General features: G+C 35.5%; 1 protein-coding gene across 2 annotated transcripts; it reads right to left on the minus strand.

Moving 5' to 3' along the window:
• Positions 1 to 1,292: 1,292 nt before the first annotated feature.
• On the minus strand, positions 1,293 to 17,291 carry GLU2 (glutamate synthase 2). 2 transcript variants are annotated; one of them, XM_011028924.1, is made up of 33 exons: positions 16,758 to 17,291; positions 15,857 to 16,169; positions 14,995 to 15,437; positions 14,784 to 14,915; positions 14,099 to 14,197; positions 13,651 to 13,721; positions 13,095 to 13,191; positions 12,228 to 12,320; positions 11,567 to 11,712; positions 10,994 to 11,153; positions 10,615 to 10,725; positions 10,283 to 10,498; positions 9,470 to 9,627; positions 8,697 to 8,826; positions 8,145 to 8,203; positions 7,925 to 8,030; positions 7,698 to 7,794; positions 7,275 to 7,390; positions 6,961 to 7,158; positions 6,637 to 6,747; positions 6,149 to 6,388; positions 5,956 to 6,054; positions 5,181 to 5,276; positions 4,889 to 5,086; positions 4,734 to 4,808; positions 4,472 to 4,600; positions 4,272 to 4,370; positions 3,594 to 3,736; positions 3,399 to 3,492; positions 2,788 to 3,026; positions 2,610 to 2,688; positions 1,944 to 2,027; positions 1,293 to 1,829 (listed from the first exon to the last, which is right to left on the minus strand). In XM_011028924.1, exons 1-33 carry the CDS (start codon positions 17,043 to 17,045, stop codon positions 1,665 to 1,667), a joined length of 4,884 nt encoding a protein of 1,627 aa, XP_011027226.1. In that variant the 5' UTR covers positions 17,046 to 17,291; the 3' UTR covers positions 1,293 to 1,664. The 2 variants fall into 2 exon arrangements, with proteins under 2 accessions (XP_011027226.1, XP_011027227.1); XM_011028925.1 differs by lacking the exons at positions 14,995 to 15,437; positions 15,857 to 16,169; positions 16,758 to 17,291 and adding an exon at positions 14,276 to 14,371.
• Between the last annotated feature and the right edge of the window lie 1,279 nt (positions 17,292 to 18,570).

Here is an 18,570-nt window from a genome sequence, read left to right on the forward strand (position 1 = left end):
TATAATTTTTTTTTTCTTCCCCTTTAAAGAAAAAAAAATTGAGAGCTTCCTAACTAAAACCCTAAAGAAAAATTAATATTTAAAACAAGATAGGGAATTCAGTAGGCTTTCTAAGAACACACCTCCTAAAGTTTTTACAAATATTTTAATTTTAGTTTTTAAAGTTTTATAATAATTATACATTCAGCCTCATTAAAAATAATATATTAACTCTTTACCCTTATAATTATTTTTTTTAATGATGGTACCTAGAAAAAATTTTCTAGCAGGATTTTCAATATCCTATAATCAATTGACTATTAATCAATTGTGTAGCCGCCCATCTTGCAAATTGTTTTAGCAGCCCAAATAGGAGAAAGACTGAACAATCGCTTCAAGTTGGGACAGCTTTTTGACCACTCAATCGCCATCCAGAATCCTTTCTTTTACCCCAGCAGGAAAATTTTTAGCGAGGAACAATGCTCCTGGTCTGTTGCTAAGTTGAAACCTCCAACATACTGTGAAAGACACCCAAACTTTACCGTAGCCTACCAGCTTAAAATTATAGTTTTCAAAGAGTTTAAATTATTGATTGTCAGTCGACCAGAGTCTATTATTTTTATTCAAATTACATTGTTTTATTTATAAAACAAAGTTTGATATTGATATAATCAGATATAGATTGAATTTGATCAACTTAACTGAGTTAACTAGGAATCTAATCAATGATATTGAAGTCAACTTGAAATATGACCCAAGTCGGATCATGAATCATTGGTTTTTCCAATCTATCATCTACCACCGGGTTTTAACAATTACGAAACAAACCAGGAGAGACCCCCCCTGTCCCCTCGGTTTCTTCATCATCTACCACCGGGTTTTAGCAATTACGAAACAGAGAGACCCCCCCTGTCCCCTCGGTTTCTTAGAATAATTATAACCTAAATTTCTTATACCATACTCATTATTTATTAGATCCAAAAAATAAATCAGGTCAGTATCTATCGATTTCGAATTAAATTGCCTTCTCTGTTTGCAACTATGTATAATGATGGAATAAGATCAGCAATCTTCTTTTTATTATATACCTCAAGGCTTATCAAGCCTCTCAATAAACAAAGAAGAAAAAGAAGAAAATCATGAAGACGTTCTGCATGTGGTCCTCGGTGTATTAAGCATGTAAAAACATTAGCTAGACAGTTTTTGTTTAAGCCCATAGTTAAACTGAGTATCAATAAAATAGTTAAATAAAAGTCTCTTGCGTATGCCAAGAAAAACTTTAATTCTTGGCGTGTATCTTTTGCCTATGGATATCATGGAAATGAAATCAATTTTATTATTATTATTATTATTATTATTATTGAATCTCAGAATCTTGACAATAGTGGAAGATTTTGAACTTGATTTTACATTTTCTGCCACAAATCACAATAGAATTTCTCTAACAATGGTGATGCTTGATGCTCGAAAATGGAAGTCTGGCTTGCAGATACACTTGGGTGATGGTAGCCTTTCTTCAATTGCAAAAGCTTCATCGCCAAGGATACCAAAGCATTCTGTTTCCCCGATAAATCTGTGGAGAATTCCAAGTCAAGAATTCATCATCTTATATTTGACATGTACAGGTTGAGTTTGCAAGTTCGGGTTTTTTTGGCTGGCCTCGAGGGTTATCTAGCATCGCTAGCTTATGCAGATTGGAATGATGTCACTTGCCCAGCACTGGTTGCCTCAAATGATGCACAAGCCTCTGGGGTGTCTTCTTCGCTGGGTGGTACTAGCTGCCAAAAGAGCGGTAGATATGTGTCCCACTCCTTCAGGATAGCAGCGCCTTTGCCGCTTCCGGTTTTTTCCTTCATCGGAAAGGTGTTTGTGATTGTGAGAACATTGTGGTAGGAGAAATAAAATGGGAAATAGTTTGCAAAGTGCGCCTGTGCATAGAAGCTAGTTTTGTTCGGTAGACTTACAACATGAGCTTCAATAAGGCTCTTTAGCTGCATCTGACCAACAGGAGCAGCCACTCTTTGGACCTTCACTATTTCTTTATTTACCTGTTCAGAATTACAACGGATATTATCTTGAAGCTTTACTCAGAACTGGCAAAATAAAAAAATAAAAAACAAAACAAAACAATTTTGAAGCCAAGTGCTGGTGAGGATTTCGGGAACGCTAAGTATGCATTAGGAAAGAGCAATAAGATTAATTGAGAGAACGATGGTGTAAGTGCAAAGAGGCATTTTCCATAGTTAGAACCCGTGATCTCCTGATCACAATGGGAAAACCTTACCTCAATCAAGGCAATGAAGGGAAAATAAATAGATTTTATAGCGGATTTAAAGTATCTAGAGTGAAGCAGTATTGTACTTTTCAGAATCTAGATAATCCCTAGTAGGGAATTGATGTTTGTGTGTGCTTGAGATGCTGATCATGTCATAAAAATGCTCACCACTTTGGAGTACCTTCGTGGAGATTCAATGTGAGTTAAAAGTACAAATTTGCAATGGAAAAGTGGGGAGAGAACATTTCCTTTTATTTTTTATATTTTATAGGAATATAATTTAGAATTTCAAAATTTAACAACTTTTTTTTCTTCACAAAAAGTAATTATATTCGAAATTCACATGAGCACAAACCTTGGGCATCAAAGCGTCATCCTCATCAAGAATGTAAGCCAAACCTCCGGTCATCCCAGCAGCTACATTTCTACCCACTCTGTGACATGGAAATGTGATGGAGTGTTCAAAATTCTGAACAGTTCTCGTTATATTGCTTGATAAGAAGAAAGATGTAAGGTAGGGAGACATTACTCACTTTCCAAGGACCACCACACAACCACCAGTCATGTACTCACAGCAATGGTCTCCAGTGCCTTCAACTACAGCTTCAGCAAGTGAGTTTCTCACAGCAAACCGCTCCCCAGCTTTCCCTCTGACAAATACTTGACCACCTGTAGCCCCATACAAGCAAGTATTCCCGACAATGGTGGCGTCCTCTGGAACAAATCCAGTGTTCTCCACGGGAGTTACGACCAACTCTCCTCCAGCCATACCCTAAAGGCATTTTATATTGCTAGTTTCAGAAACCATAGTTCAGCAACAAGATTTAACAGTCTGTTAATAGGATCAGCACATCATATTAGCTTAATATTTGAACGATCCAAATTGACGTTGCATTATCATTTGAAATCAACTTATCTGTTCAGCATGTTAATTATGAAAATGCCAAGTTAATTCAACAGTAGCAAAATTCTAACTTGAACCCATCTAGTCAAATTTCACCACAAATACAAAACCAACTAGCAAATAGATTAATCATGAAACTCTCAAAGCATGATGGCTGAATCAAATAACCAATATGCATTTGAATTCAACTTCTAACTTCTCAAACCACTGCATAAGAGTGGAAGATTTTCCCAACAATACCTTTCCCACGTAATCATTAGCCTCTCCTATTAGGCGAATATTCATCCCAGGTGTCAAAAAACATGCAAACGACTGCCCAGCACTCCCAGTAAACCTGTTGATGTGAAGATAACTCTTTTAAATTGAGAATAAAAGAAACTGTCATATTAGTCCGCTAAATTTTTAGTGCTTGCTATCAGGAAAGCCACATCTTACGTGATGTTCAGCTGCCCAGCAAAACCAGTGTCGCCATATTTCTTTGCAACCACACCTGCTATACGCCCACAAACAGCACGGTCCACGTTGTATATTTTTATGGTTTTATTGACAACTTTTTCATTCTGAATAGCATCTAGAATCTGGAAAAATAAAGATGATTTTTCTTAGAAATACAACAAAAGGTAACAAGGCACCCTGTGAATGCATGCACATAATCAGTATGCTGTCTATCATGCACATAATCAGTATGCTGTCTATCATGCACATAATCAGTATGCTGTCTATCATGCACATAATCAGTATGCTGTCTATCATGCACATAATCAGTATGCTGTCTATCATGCACATAATCAGTATGCTGTCTATCATGCACATAATCAGTATGCTGTCTATCATGCACATAATCAGTATTGATATGAACCACAATGACCATAACCAAAACAATGGCATACTACCATCATAGAACCACAATGACCATAACCAAAACAATGGGTGAGTACAAGTGATCGTAGCTTCAGTCTCATAGCCCATGGAATTTTCTCAATGTTTTCCAGCAAAAATATGGGGGCACACCAAGACACTTCACAAATGAAGCAAAGCTCACCCCCTAAAACCCCTTTACAACTAAAAGCATTGGTCCAAAATTGAAAATTGAGATATTGATATGAAGCATACCTCTGGATCTGCTAGAACAACATCATCTAAAACAGGACCATTAGAGTGTACATCTTGGTTCCTGATATCAGTACTGCTCAGTTTTGGTATTCCTACACTCTGGAAATAAAGAAGAAGCAATGTAATAGATACGGAAGACAGAGCAAGTCCACATTGGTGAAATATATGGTGGGAAGTTAAGATACTCTTTCAGTACATACCGACATAATATAACTGAGATCAAGATGCTGAGTTTTGACAAGGGAAATATCTCGTTGTCTTAACAAATCTGTATGCCCAATGATATCATCCAACTTCTGATAACCCAGTTGTGCCAGCATGCCTCTTACCTAGTCCACATACAGAAATGCAACAAGAATCAGGACAGATTTAGATATAGCTTGGAAAATGTCACCCAGAGACCAAAAAAAATAGAAGGTGTAAAAATTCCATCAAAATTATCAAGGCAGAAAAAAAGATTACCTCCTCAGCAACATATAAAAAGAAATTAACAAGATCACCAGGCACACCAGGAAACCGGGCGCGTAGTTCTTCTCTCTGAAGGAAATTAAATTTGAAAGAATGAGGCACTAAAGGGACACACAAAATGCAAATCACATATATACTTCCATTGATACCTGACTAGCAACACCAACAGGGCAATTATTAGTGTGACAAATGCGGGCCATTACACATCCTGTAGCAATCATTGCGACAGAACCAAATCCATACTCATCAGCACCCATTGCTGCAGCCATCATGACATCAACTCCGCTTTTGAAGCCCCCATCAACTCTAAGTATCACTCTTTCTCTGAGCCCATTTGCAATGAGAGTCTATAAAAGATTGTCAATGATCAAACAGCACACAGAATGTGAGAGAAGCAGGCCACAGGGAGTAACATTCTATTCACATGTTGAATATAATAACCTGATGGGTTTCTGTAAGTCCAAGTTCCCAAGGACCACCAGCATGCTTAATGGAACTTATGGGGCTAGCTCCAGTTCCACCATCATGCCCTGATATCTGCCAAAAAAAAAATAGAGAAAAGAGTCAGCACTCCCAGTCCCCACTACTTTTGTGAACCAAATCGAACCAATTTTCTTTGACGAGAATTTTCCACCTTTTCATATGCCCACATGGATTCATAGCATAAATTTGTCATTCAGGGAAAAAAAAAAAGAAAAAAGAATGAGTGAGTGCTTCTGCATAAGAACTTGATATTCAGTTACATTACATGCAAATGTCGGCGAACTGTGTATAGGGGTATGAAAGAAAAGAGAGGGGTAGGGATGTTTGGGACAAAACCCCACATTGAGATACCATCTTAAAGCTGGAACTTGATCTTTTCAGAAAAAACAGTATGTATTCTACTTTACCACTTGACATATACAGAACACAAAATCAGGCTCTTCTAGCTGATAGTGTCAGGTTACTTTAACTTTTGACCATAAACATCTACTAAACTTTATGCTAAATAGCTGTCTTAGAAGAGACATTTCCAAGAACAATCAAGAGTCACTTTGTTAAAGGAACATGTTTTACCGAAAGTATTCTACCTCTTCATCAACAGCCAGCAAATTACTTGAACATACCAACTTTGGAAGATGTTCAAAACTTAAAATAGCATGGAATGAGGATCCAGAGAACTATCAGACATATTAAGGCTCGACAGAACCACGACAAACGTATCATGAAAAGGTACCTGTATAATATCAGCATTACCCTTTGCTACCCCAGATGCAACTGTGCCAATACCTGCTTCTGCCACAAGCTTTACAGATACCTTAGCCTTAGGATTGACCTGTTTGTTGAGCAGACATTGAAGTTGTTACAATTTGGGGAATGGATCTTCAGGTTAATAATGCATGCAGATCCCAGATACCGTAAATGATTACCTGATGAAGGTCATAGATCAATTGAGCAAGATCTTCAATGGAATAAATGTCATGGTGAGGGGGTGGAGATATAAGTGGAACCCCAGGTTTAGAATTTCTCAGCCTCGCAATATATGCACTAACTTTCTTCCCAGGCAATTGACCACCTTCACCAGGCTTGGCACCCTGTGCAATTTTGATTTCTAACTGATCAGCATTGCCCAAGAAGGTTGGAGTGACCCCAAAACGTCCTGAAGCAACCTGAACCAAAAGCAACTAGCTGTCATAAGATAATTCTCACGCCAAGATGCATTGGTGAAAAGGCCAGTTTAAGTTGACTACTTCATAGAGAGAGCACAATCTCTCCTGGACAGATAATATGTATAGCCATGCACTCATGATCCCCTAAAAATACTCAATCCTCTTGCACACGAGGTTACAAACTTGTTTGAAAGCTCCTATTTCAAAAGAGGTTACAAACATGTTAAATTGAATGTCATGATAATCACCTGCTTGATAGCGCTGGTAGCAGTATCACCATTTTGAAGACCTTTAAGATGCGGCAATGTAGGGGAGTACCCATCAACTACATCAGTAAGTGGGGTCCAGCGAATTGGATCCTGGATGACATAATATTGTAAACAATGATGTCTCTAGTATGTTAAAAAATAACCAATTACATCTGTAGTTCCTTGTGGAGCTGATGGTTCATTACTATTGTTTGTGTCTGAGCATGCCTGTGCGTGATTCATAAAGGTAGACAGAGAGGTGGACAGTGAACAGACCAAGTGATAAACAAAACAAGCAAAGAGAACCAATCGATGAAAGACTACCTCACCACCTTCCCCTGAATTAGATTTTCCACCTAATCTGTTCATAGCAACGGCAATTGCTTCATGAGTTTCTCTTGAAATGGCTCCAAGTGACATCCCCCCAGTGCAAAACCTTTGAACTATGGATATGGCAGGTTCCACCTTTCCCACAGGAATTGGAGCACGATCACTTTTAAATTCAAGAAGATCACGAAGAACCTGCAATTGAAATGCTATCAGATTCTAATTACATGATTATAACATACTGGTTTTCAAGGGAATACATTATAGTAACAAAAAAATCGAAACAAAAACTAATTTACTTCAGCACTCACATTCACAGGCCGGTTAGCCAAATGCTGCTGATAAATAGAAAATGCATTTTCACTCTTTTGGCGAACAGCTTTGTGAAGCAATTTTGACATCTCTGGATTGTTTCCGTGATATTCCCCTGTAATAAAGAAATTTAAAAATTGTTATCTTAAGAACGATTTTTTGGTTGTGAAGAATATAGGCAAGCAAATTCAAAGATATGTCAACTTAGACAGGATTGTAATTTTGTGTCATCCTAATGTTCTAGTGAAATTGGAAGTAATTTTTACAAATCACAGCTGCAACCAAGGTATTGATTCGCTTGTTGCTAAAAACACCTACCAATATCAACCAGGTTATTATAGTAATGATAGTGGTAACTAAAGTAACTGCTCTCTGTAACTGTCTGTATAAAATGTAACTGACATGTTCAGTAGTAATAGTACCTCCAGGTCTAAATTGTATAAATCCATAATTTTCCAGTCTTTTGGCCGTAGCCTCAGAGAAAGCTTTCACCCAGAAAGACAAAGTCTCCCTCGCCAACTGGAAAGAGAAAATGACAATCCAAAATAAAGATTAAAAGATTTAAAACTTAAGCGGTAGGTAACTACAATGAGAAAGAACACCAAATTCCCTTAACTTATTAGCTTATAGTTTACCAACTTCAAATTACCTCATCAAAAGTCACTCCACCAATATTTGAAACACTGCCACAAAATGCTAGATCAACAACCTCCTTCCCCAATCCATAAATCTCAAATATCTGTGCACCACAATAACTAAATACAGGAAACAAACAAGTGAATTGACCAGCAAACTTTACAAAGCATCTATAAATTGACTTCCAAAAGAGTTAAGAAAATAATTGAGAAATGGAAACTCTGAACTTGTACCTTGAAAGCAATGAGATGCCCATCTTAGAAAGAATTTTGAGAAGACCAGATTTAACTGCCTGGAATGGTAAAGAGCAATCAATACAATAAGCTATCCATACAAATATTATAAAGCGCCAATTCAGTTATATTTGGACAATGAAAGTCATTTTTCTTGTAAAGGTTGAACGTTAAGAACTGGCGGACAAAGAAACTTTTTTTATGCACATAAACATATAACTGTATCCATTTCCTTCGCTAGAGAACCCATTTATCTGAAAAAATCACCAGATTTAAATTATTGCCAATTTGTTAAATGTTGAACAAAACGGTTATACTACAAGAGAAATGAAATTCTATAGTTCACATAGCCTCAAACGTTTTTAACAAATGAAAAGGGAAATGCACAGGAAGGTTACAGTTAATATAAAGAAACTAAAATGAAGCTAAGGTACTATAGTTAGGCACTGAAACACAGCAGTTTAAAGGTATGAATAGCACTTGGATTTTTTGTCCTTCATTTTTATGTAGTGAAAATCTTTAAACAATTTCTTGTTTCAAGGATATACTAACCTTGCAAAAGTTCTTTTGAGCTTGTTCGATTGTTACAGTCGGCATCTTTCCATTCATCATCAGATTCACAGTTCTTTTACTCAGGCGCCATTGCCGGCAAGTTTCCAGTGCCAAGTACGGGCATATAGCACTGAAAAAATTATTTTAGCAATATAAATTATAATTTTTAACTATCATGGTGTCAATGCAAGCGATAGACATGTGGCAATAACATAAGCAAAAAGCAAAGTTTATGGGGATGGACAGTGAGTTCTTACAGGATCCAATAATAAAAAAGTTAAGTTGAAAGTAAAACTGATTCAGACAGGATATTTAGAATTCTGACCTACTTTGACAAATGGAAGTTAATAATAAACCTACTTTGAAGCGACTAAGATATAAAAGGGTATGATAAATATGAAATATTATCTCATTAGCTGAAAGTAACAATTTTCGTCTATCTTGTAGCTTTAATTATGAATAACTCTTCAGACAGTTGTGAACGTTACACATCAATGTGTCTCGTTCCCAATATAGACTTTATTAGTGGTCATTATGTGATAGCAAAGTATTTAGGGCTCTGAAAAAAAGTATCCCAAACATAGGAAAGTAATATGATATTGTATTTTTACAAACCTAAAGGGAGAAAATAACAATGCATATATATCACTATGAATACTTGAAATATCTTTAACAACTGTTTTATCCACTATTTTTTTAGCATAACCAAAATCTAAGAAAAATAAGGCAAAAGCATCAACTACTAACATTTAGCGTGAGGAAGGAAACTTAACCTGGCACCATATCCAATCAAACAGGCAAAATGATGAGTGCTGAAGCACTGAGCAGTGTCTGCTACAATTGAAGTTGACATTCGCAAGCCATTCTGAATAAGATGCTGATGAACAGCACCAACAGCAAGAAGAATTGGAATTGCAGGTCGAGTGGGTTCCTGAGAGAGGAAAAAGATTGGAATCATTCAGAATTAAGAAATTAGCGTTTATTGAAGTTTCCTTGCATGGCCAGGAGAACTAGGAAAAGTGAAAGAAGGGGTCAAGATATATATAAGCCCCAAGAGCTTGATGGCAGTCAGATTACAATTTATGTATAGCAAAGCTTACATATTCTCCTTTGAGGAAAGACTAAGATATGAGGGCTAGAGAGACAGTCACACCCATATATTACATTAGATAATTACAATTTCATAATTGATTGAGATCATGAAACTTTACAACAGCTGATGCTGTGATACAATATAATAGATTTGAAAAATTCTGGCTAAGCAGATCCACTGTTAGCCAATCAAGATGGATAGGCATCGACCAAAATGCATGCACCTTCAAATAGAAATGCACACGTGATTATGTCCAGCTACCAAAAATATTCTTAAACAGGAAAGCCATGAATAGGAATCATCAGCGTTTTCTTGCCCCTTAGAGCATACAAAGCGCACTGAGAAAGAAAGCAATTAGGGATGTATGAAAACTGAGTTAAAAATAATTGCTGATAGTTTGCTCTCACGGAAAGTGTTATCAATATTAATTACTTTTAACACAGTAAATTCCAATTCATCACAAATGGAAAAGGGAAAACCAAGGGGTGATTACCAGATCATCAGATCGGTCAGAGAGAACAAGCAATTGGGAACCATTTCTAACAGCTTCATCAGCTGCCTCACAAAGCTTAATTAATGTTTTCTCCAAAGAACCCTCAACCCCTTTACGTATATCAAAAAAGGTTGGTAAAACTTGAGGTTTCAAGTAGGGATCCTTCAGTAATAACTCAAGCTCCCCTTCATTTAGTACAGGACTAGACAAGATAACCTGAACAAAAGTAGCAATTTTTTTAGTAATGAAATCACTAACATGCAATTTACTGTAACATAAGCATTATAAACATCATCAGATTCACTATGAGGAAGCTAGGATGAATTCAGCACCTGTGAAGCATTTTCTGGTCCATCTTCTAAGATGTTTCCTCGCTTTCCGATGTTGATTTCAAGTGACATAACTAATCCTTCTCTGAGTGGATCTATAGCTGGATTTGTAACCTGCATTCATGGGATAAGAACAAGCTCAGTAAACAGTATTATGATTTCAAATTAAATTGGTATGATAAAAAAAAAAGGCACATTCAGAACTCCACAGATGTTGATTCTGAGATAAGAACAAGCTCAGTAAACAGTATTATGATTTCAAATTAAATTGGTATGATAAAAAAAAAAAAAAGGCGCATTCAGAACTCCACAGATGTTGATTCTGAAAATCAAAAAGCACAATTAAAAAATAAATACTAAAAGGCATGTTCAAAGTTCAAACCTGTGCAAACCGTTGTTTGAAATAATCATAAAGCATGTGTTGTTTTTGAGACAATACTGCCAAAGGAATATCATCCCCCATGCAAAATGTAGGCTCCTTCCCTTGAGAAGCCATATTCTCAATAACCATTTGGACATCCTCGCTGGAGTAGCCGTATGCCCTGTTACCATGAGTACAAAATAGTGAACAAAATATTCACTCATGTTCAGTTTATGCTCAGAAATAAACATGCAGCACTCATTATTTGTTGTTATGTATCATATGTGATCAATATTGATGTACTGTTTATCTTAATTGTACCATTGAAACAGAATGATTGGTTGAGTCTCTCGGTTCTTATCTGTTGAGTTTGAGAGTCTCAATCAAACATGGCCATGGTGTTACATTATACTAGAGATTTTTTAAACTTCATATAAATTATAACACAAATTCCAAAGTCAATTAAGAAGCAGATAGCCTTGAGTTGGTGCCAGATATAACTATCAGCTATGTAAAGTTAAGCATTCAAAAAAAATCATCATATATAATTCAAGGCAGGCAATGATATTTAACAAATTAAATCAATATGCTTACTGTTGGCATCTTAAAATTGATTCATTGTCCATAACTGTTGCTGAGAGGAAGTTTGCAGGCTTCAAGGATCGCAGGTTTTCACGAACCCATTTTCCATACGGATTTGACAGTGCTACTCGCTTTTTAACTTCAGTATTCTCATAAACCTGCAAGCCAAAATACTGATCAATAGTCTAATCTAAATGTGGGTTCAAAGAATTGCCAATACTATCACAATGAAAACTTGCCACCAGCCTGTTACATGTATAGTTGCACTGAATCTACCAAAATAAGAATTGGATCAGCATAGATAAAGGCAACATACAAAAAACAGCATGCATTTTCAGCAATTAAATATTACTTCATTATTCAAAAAATCAAAGAGTAACATTAAATTAATTAAAACTGTTTCTAAATCCACTAAAAATATTGATGGTAGTATAAAACTAAAAAAAAGAAAAGGACATTATTCTTAAAAGTTCCTATACATTCTCCATCAAATACGTTGATTTTGAGAAAAGAGAGAAGGTGACTCAACATTGAAAACACATGAGAAGATATCAGTATAAAAATGATAATATAGTAGATTAAAATGCTTGTAGAGTTACAATGAACTACCTAATTCCAGCGCAATTTACCTCATCAAGGTATCAAGTATATAAAAATAAAATGAAGCACAAACCTGGCCACCAGGCAAATCAACAGTTATCATCATTCCAGGACCTAGACGGCCTTTCATCGTTACTTTTGATTCATCCATTGGTACAACCCCCACCTGATTAATAAAAGGTGTGGTAGCATTTTAAGAGCAGTGATTGCAACATAAAAGAACATGTATAAGAGATGGTGATAATATGAAATTAATCAAATTATTTAATGATGCAATCCAACATATTTTGCTTTACTGTCTACGAAGTGAACATGAAGCCAAATCATTTACTCCTCCAAAGCTACCTTGTGTGAAAAATGATCCACCATGACCACAGCAGTTACAACGAATATTTTTATGCAGTGCTCAAGTGGGTGTTTTTTTTTTTTTTTCATGGGCACTGCAAAAAGGAAAATTAGGAATGATAAAAACAATATCAAACACCTAGAGATGCTAGTCAAAATCAGATTTGAGTTCAATTCACATTAGATTCCATACAATTCAATAATATTAAAAAAAAATGCTTTAATTTCTAACCAAAGTTTCAGTTAACAGTTCAAGCAACCTTAATCTCAATTCTTTATTTAATAAAAAGAAACTCTAACAAGAGGATTTTGTGATTTAGGACTACTGTGAGAACGGACCCACAATCAGATTCCAAATACCACAGTCATGCCTGATCCCACCATCAAAACAAGCCACCATTAAGCAATGACAAATCGATCATAATTAAAAGTTTAAGTGGTTTTACTACAATAATGCAGGAAAAAAAACGTTTGAGGACCCTAATTCACTGCAAATAAACAGCACCAAGATGTGCATATTGTGCTCTAACATCCGGTTTCCTTTGAGATTATCAATCATAGAGCGCTTCCAATTTATCATATATGTGGAACACACCTCAGATGCAACATAGACAAAATTGTCGACTGTCCGCCAATATCTAGCAGGGCGAAGGCCATTCCGATCAAGACAAGCCCCAACTGTCTTTCCATCACTGTGCCATTTGAAATAATACAATAACAGTCAGCAATGAGAACTGGAAAAAAAATAGATTAAATAATAAAGCTCGAAATAAAAGATCAATATTCTAGACCACTACATATGTGTAACACATACATGTGCTTGCATGCGAGCATTTCCAAGTGTAGAAGCAAGCAAATTGTTATTTTACATCATAATTGACTCCAAGGAAGTTCTATTGAAAAACCTGATGTTATTACACCCCTTAATTCTAATTATACCATCACATTTGAAATAGAATAGATCTTCCCAATTCCATGGCTCTATGTTTTTAACTATGCTTAAAATGACTAAATATTGAAACCAAAATCAAGGACACTTTCATATTGTGGGTGGGCACATCAATCATCATCTGTAGCTCTTTACTATGGGTCCTATGTGCTACCATAAACTCCTGACGCCCCAGGGTAGTACAAGATGTCTGGAAATTTACCTGAATAAGAGTAAAGCAGGTCCATCCCAAGCTTCCATCTGACCCTTGTAATAATCATAAAAATCTACAACCTACAGAGAACCAACAAATCATGCATTGCCTACATGTAATCGCAACAAAATTATGAGGGATAAATTTTAATTGCAATCACTATAACTTTTTCAGTTACATATTTACTTAGTATCAATGATGAAACACTATCAGCACCAATTTAATTCAAGAAAGAATCAGCAAATACATAGATTTAAGGTGGCAAAAAAGGCATGACTGCCAAAATTCTAGAAGGAACAAAGCCCAAAATAAACTTCGTAAACAGGAAGAGACTTATGATGCTGACCCAATAAATCATGTTCTATGGCTTAGTTAAATTAGTTTAGTATTTAGAAAGAAAAATTGTCCTAGTCAAGTTGCAGCTTAATTGGAACTTCAAATCACCAACAGAAAATACCTCAGGATATTTGATAGTCAAAGTTGGATGATTCTTGTATGCCTCTGGTACGAGAACCATCAACGCCTGCTCAGGAGTGCGCCCACTTCTTATTAACAACTAAAAAGGAGAAGAGCAGGGAAAATCAAACACAGAAGGGCTACATAAGAATAGCTAAAGAGGAAATAAAAAATTTACCAATTAAACTGTACTAAATTGGGTCTACAGCAAACACACTTCCCCACTTTGTTGTGGCTTGCACCCCATCGCATGTATCGGTTTTAGTTAATAATCCTGGCGATAATGATTATTCATCAAATAAACACCCATGTACCATGGTTTTCATTTAAGCATAGAAAGAGGGTCAAGAATTATTCCTTCATAGTGCCAAAACAAAGAGTGACAACATTACCAACTTTTAACTTTAAGCACCAAAAAAAGGTAATCCGAAGAGAAGTTGCCCCGGCTAAAATGGGATGCACTAGATATGTATGGTCGAATATTTAAAGATTCCAGCCAATAAAGTTTCCTCATTCAGTCCTTGCTAGTAATATCTAATGAAAAATATGCGAGTAGACGTAAAATACTCAAAGTGAGTCCCACTATGATAAAAAAGGAAAGGACATAAAAAATTGGAGAAATCTTCTCGAGTAGCTGCAGATGAAGGTTGAGGAAATCATGTAAGCATAAAAGTTACAGCTCTTACTTCTGCTGCACTGTCAAGATTAGCTGAGTCTGATGCCTTTGGGTTCCCAAAAGGACGGATTTCATTTTCTCGACCATGCCAAACAGAAGATTTCAATGAGGTTTCTCGTGATTGCATCCAGTTCAAGTTACCCTGAATACATTTTAGAATCAAAATAAGAAAATGTCTCAAAATGCCAACTACATTTCAGTACTGTGGAGAATTTTATAACCTGTATGGTGTTGATCTCTCCATTATGACCAAGAAACCGCATGGGTTGAGCAAGAGGCCATCTGGGACTAGTATTTGTGCTATACCTTCTATGATAAATGGCAAAAGGTGATTTGTAGATATTATTCGGAAGGTCAGAATAAACCAGCCTAAGAACTTCAGAACGACGCATTCCCTTATAAACAATTGTTCGATTAGACAAAGAACAGAAATAAAGCTCATTTCCCCAACTTTCTGCGTTTGCCGCTCTTTCAATCAGCTTCCGGCAGATATACAGTTCTCGTTCAATGTCATCAACATCCTCTTTGTTAATAACTCTAACAAATACCTGTTCTATGTTGGGCATGGTTTCTTTTGCGTAAAAACCAACTACAGATGTATTTACAGGAACAGGCCTCCATCCGAGCACCTCAAGGCCCTCTTGTTTAAAAATATTTACAATCACTACAAAACAATCACAAAGTACAGTTAATCATACTGATGCTAAGGTGAACAAAAGCATCCGTCATGCACATTAGACTGGAACAGGAAAATAAAAAAGAAATGAGAGAGAAAGAAGGATAACTACAGCTAAATAGAAGAACGTGTAATGTTTTAGGGATAGAGATGGAAAACATTAGCCAATACAGAAACCAAAAGAATAGTGCATTAACATAGCAGAAAGAAAAACACCATTTTCATTTAAATCAAATACAACAAGAAAACCAAATTCAACCCAATATCAAATTAAAAAAAAAAGGTCAACGTATATAATTCAATAAACTAAATGCACCATCCTACGAAGCATAAAAGATGAGATAACGAACAAGCATTCATTCGCTAAACACAAACGTAACCGGATTCAAACCACTTCAGGTAGTTACCTTCTTTTGCTTCTTTCATAAGGTTATCATCTTTAGGGAAAAAAATCATGCCAACACCAGTATGCAATTTATCAAAGGAACCAATCCCTTCACTCTCAGCCCACTTATCGAATAGCTCCCATGGAATCGAAGTCATTAGTCCCGAGCCATCACCAGAGTCATTATCCGCTCCACAACCTCCACGATGTTCCATGCAGCCAAGAGCTGTAAGTGCATCCTTGACAATCGCATGGGACGGCTTGTTTTCCAAATTCGCAATAAATCCAACTCCACATGCTCCTCTTTCTGATATTATATCTTCCAAGTTTGCTACCTATGGTCCATAAATAAATAATCAAACAAAAATGCACCTTATGAAACAGTATTTACAAGAAAAATTCTATGGTGTTCGAGCTATAACTACCAGTGCGTACGACATAACAAAGATCGGTACAAGATTTTTTTTATTTGGACTAGCTTGAATATACCTCGATCAATCCTACAGTCTGAAATCAACATCCATATAAACCTCCAATGAACTTGAAAAGACTCAAACTTATAACCAACCAAATCTAAAACCAGTTCGACTACACAATTTTGTAGGCCTAGATGTGATTTTCTCTCCTTATCTCTCTATCTCTCTCCTATACCATAACTATTGGTAGTTACAGCTTTAAGTAGAGTATCTACGGGACTGTTTGGTTGTCTACATTTCTCACTCTTCATGGCAAACAAATAGCTAATTATTATCGTAGTATAGCATAATAAAAATATTTTAAGAACAAAAATATCTAAAATAATTAAATAATAAAAAACTGGATTAAAAAAATTGAAAAAACCAACAAAACCGAAAAGAATACGTCTCTTAAAAAAAAATTATTTCAGCTTAAGAAGTAAAACGAATTAAAAGACAGAAACACACCTGCGGTTTCAAATCAGGAGGAGAATGAGGAGAAGACGGCGAAGAGATATTACAACGGTCAACACTGAGAGTGGCGTTGACTGGACAGGAGGGCTTCTTTTTGTTAGCAAATCGAGAGAAACTTGAGGAAAAAGAAGAAGAAACTCCAATTCTCCTTCTAGTTCTCTTCGATTTACAGTAGAGTCCAACAAAATCAACAAATAATAAGTTCTTAGTAACTGAATTCGTTGTTGTTGCATTGACGAGTTGCGGAACCGGAGAGATTAATGGTGATTGAAGAGAAGCCATGAGAGAGAGTGAGTGATTGAGTAGCGAGAGAGGACGGAGTGTGGGTGGGTGTTGTGTGTGAATCGTGTGGAGAAGAAAAGAGCAAGGTTTTTTAAAGAGGTGGATAAAAGAAGAAAAAGGACCGGTACCACCCGCGCCTCTTCTCTTCACTTCTCTCCCCTGCCGTTTACCTGTAACCACACACTGCTCCTCCCTCCCTCTCTCTCTCTTACCTTACCTTACGTTTTGTTTTTTGTTTTTTTGGATTTTCCGTTCTTTCTTGGCTCTCGGGCTCACACTATTTTCTATGACTTTACGATCGTCATGGTTATGGATAGCGTCTCAACTCTCAAGTGCAATTTAATTTTAAATTCAAATTATAATGAGCCGTTAAAATATATTTAATAATAATATTAAATAACTCTTTATAATATATATTTTTTATTGTATTAAAAAAATAATTTAACCTGTAAAGGTCCTGCAAACTAGCGTTTATGAATGCGGGTGACTTGCTAAATAGTTAATGAGAGATTTTATTTTAAAAATATTTATAAAAACTAGAAAAAAGATATATTTTCTATTGATGGTATTAACGGTGTTGGTGATAGTTATCTCTGTGAACGAAGTTTTCGTTTTTAGGGTGGTCTCTTTCTTTCTATTCTTTTTCTACTTATAGTCTGCTCTCTGTTCCTTTTTTTTTTTCCATCCTCCATTTATTTTGTTTCCAGGCAAAAAATTGGATGCTTGGTATCCATCACATAAATTAAATGCATCATTATTATATTTGATATTTAGAGCCTGTTTTTATATTTTAAAAATATTTTTTAAAAAATTAAAAAAATTTATTTTTTATTTCAAATTAACTTTTTAAAATTATTTTGATGTTTTGATATTAAAAATAAATTAAAAATAATATATTTATAAATAAAAAAACTTTAAAAAATAATTTTTTTTTTTTCGTCGAGCATGTATATTTTGAAAAAACTATGAGTTTCTCTAATATGATTGGATGGTTTAACTATAAAATTAAACCGCGATTCTTGAAAGGTTTTTTGTAAACCTAAATCAACTTAATTAGTTTATCTAAAACTTTAATTGAAAAAATAAAAAAATAAAAAGTGTGCCTACCTCACAAATTTAAGGCTAATTCATTCAAAATTTAACCCTTAACTTGTTAATTTAAAAAAAAATAATTAAAATAATAATGTTATGATTATTTATTACATTTAAAGTAACCGTGGTTGAGGCAACCCTCCCAATTTACAACCCTATCAACCCCGTGCTGGGTTTCACAGCTATAAAATATTTTAAAAAAATATTTAAAATAACAATGTTATGATTATTTATTAAATTTAAAGTAACCGTGGTTGAGCCTCAACCCTCCCGATTTACACCCCTATCAACCCATTGCTGGGTTTTACTCTAGAGGAGGGATCATACGAATCTTTGACTCTCGGTTATATTATCGAAATTAAAACATACAAAGCACGTGGCAAGGTACGTATGGCGACAGTGCTTCTGCTGCTGCTGCTGCCGTAAACAAGGA

The sequence above is a fragment of the Populus euphratica genome, unplaced genomic scaffold (assembly GCF_000495115.2).
Source record: "Populus euphratica unplaced genomic scaffold, PopEup_1.0 scaffold13.1, whole genome shotgun sequence".
NCBI classification, from domain to species: domain Eukaryota; kingdom Viridiplantae; phylum Streptophyta; class Magnoliopsida; order Malpighiales; family Salicaceae; genus Populus; species Populus euphratica.

Bases quoted from the DNA above. Each gene is read 5' to 3' on its own strand.
- GLU2 (XM_011028924.1), bottom strand. From the start codon at position 17,045: ATGGCTTCTCTTCAATCACCATTAATCTCTCCGGTTCCGCAACTCGTC. The intron at 15,438-15,856 runs GTAACTACCTGA...ATTGTTTTGTAG, and splicing joins TATGAAAGAAGCAAAAGAAG to TGATTGTAAATATTTTTAAA. The intron at 6,389-6,636 runs GTGATTATCATG...CTTTTGGTTCAG, and splicing joins CTACCAGCGCTATCAAGCAG to GTTGCTTCAGGACGTTTTGG.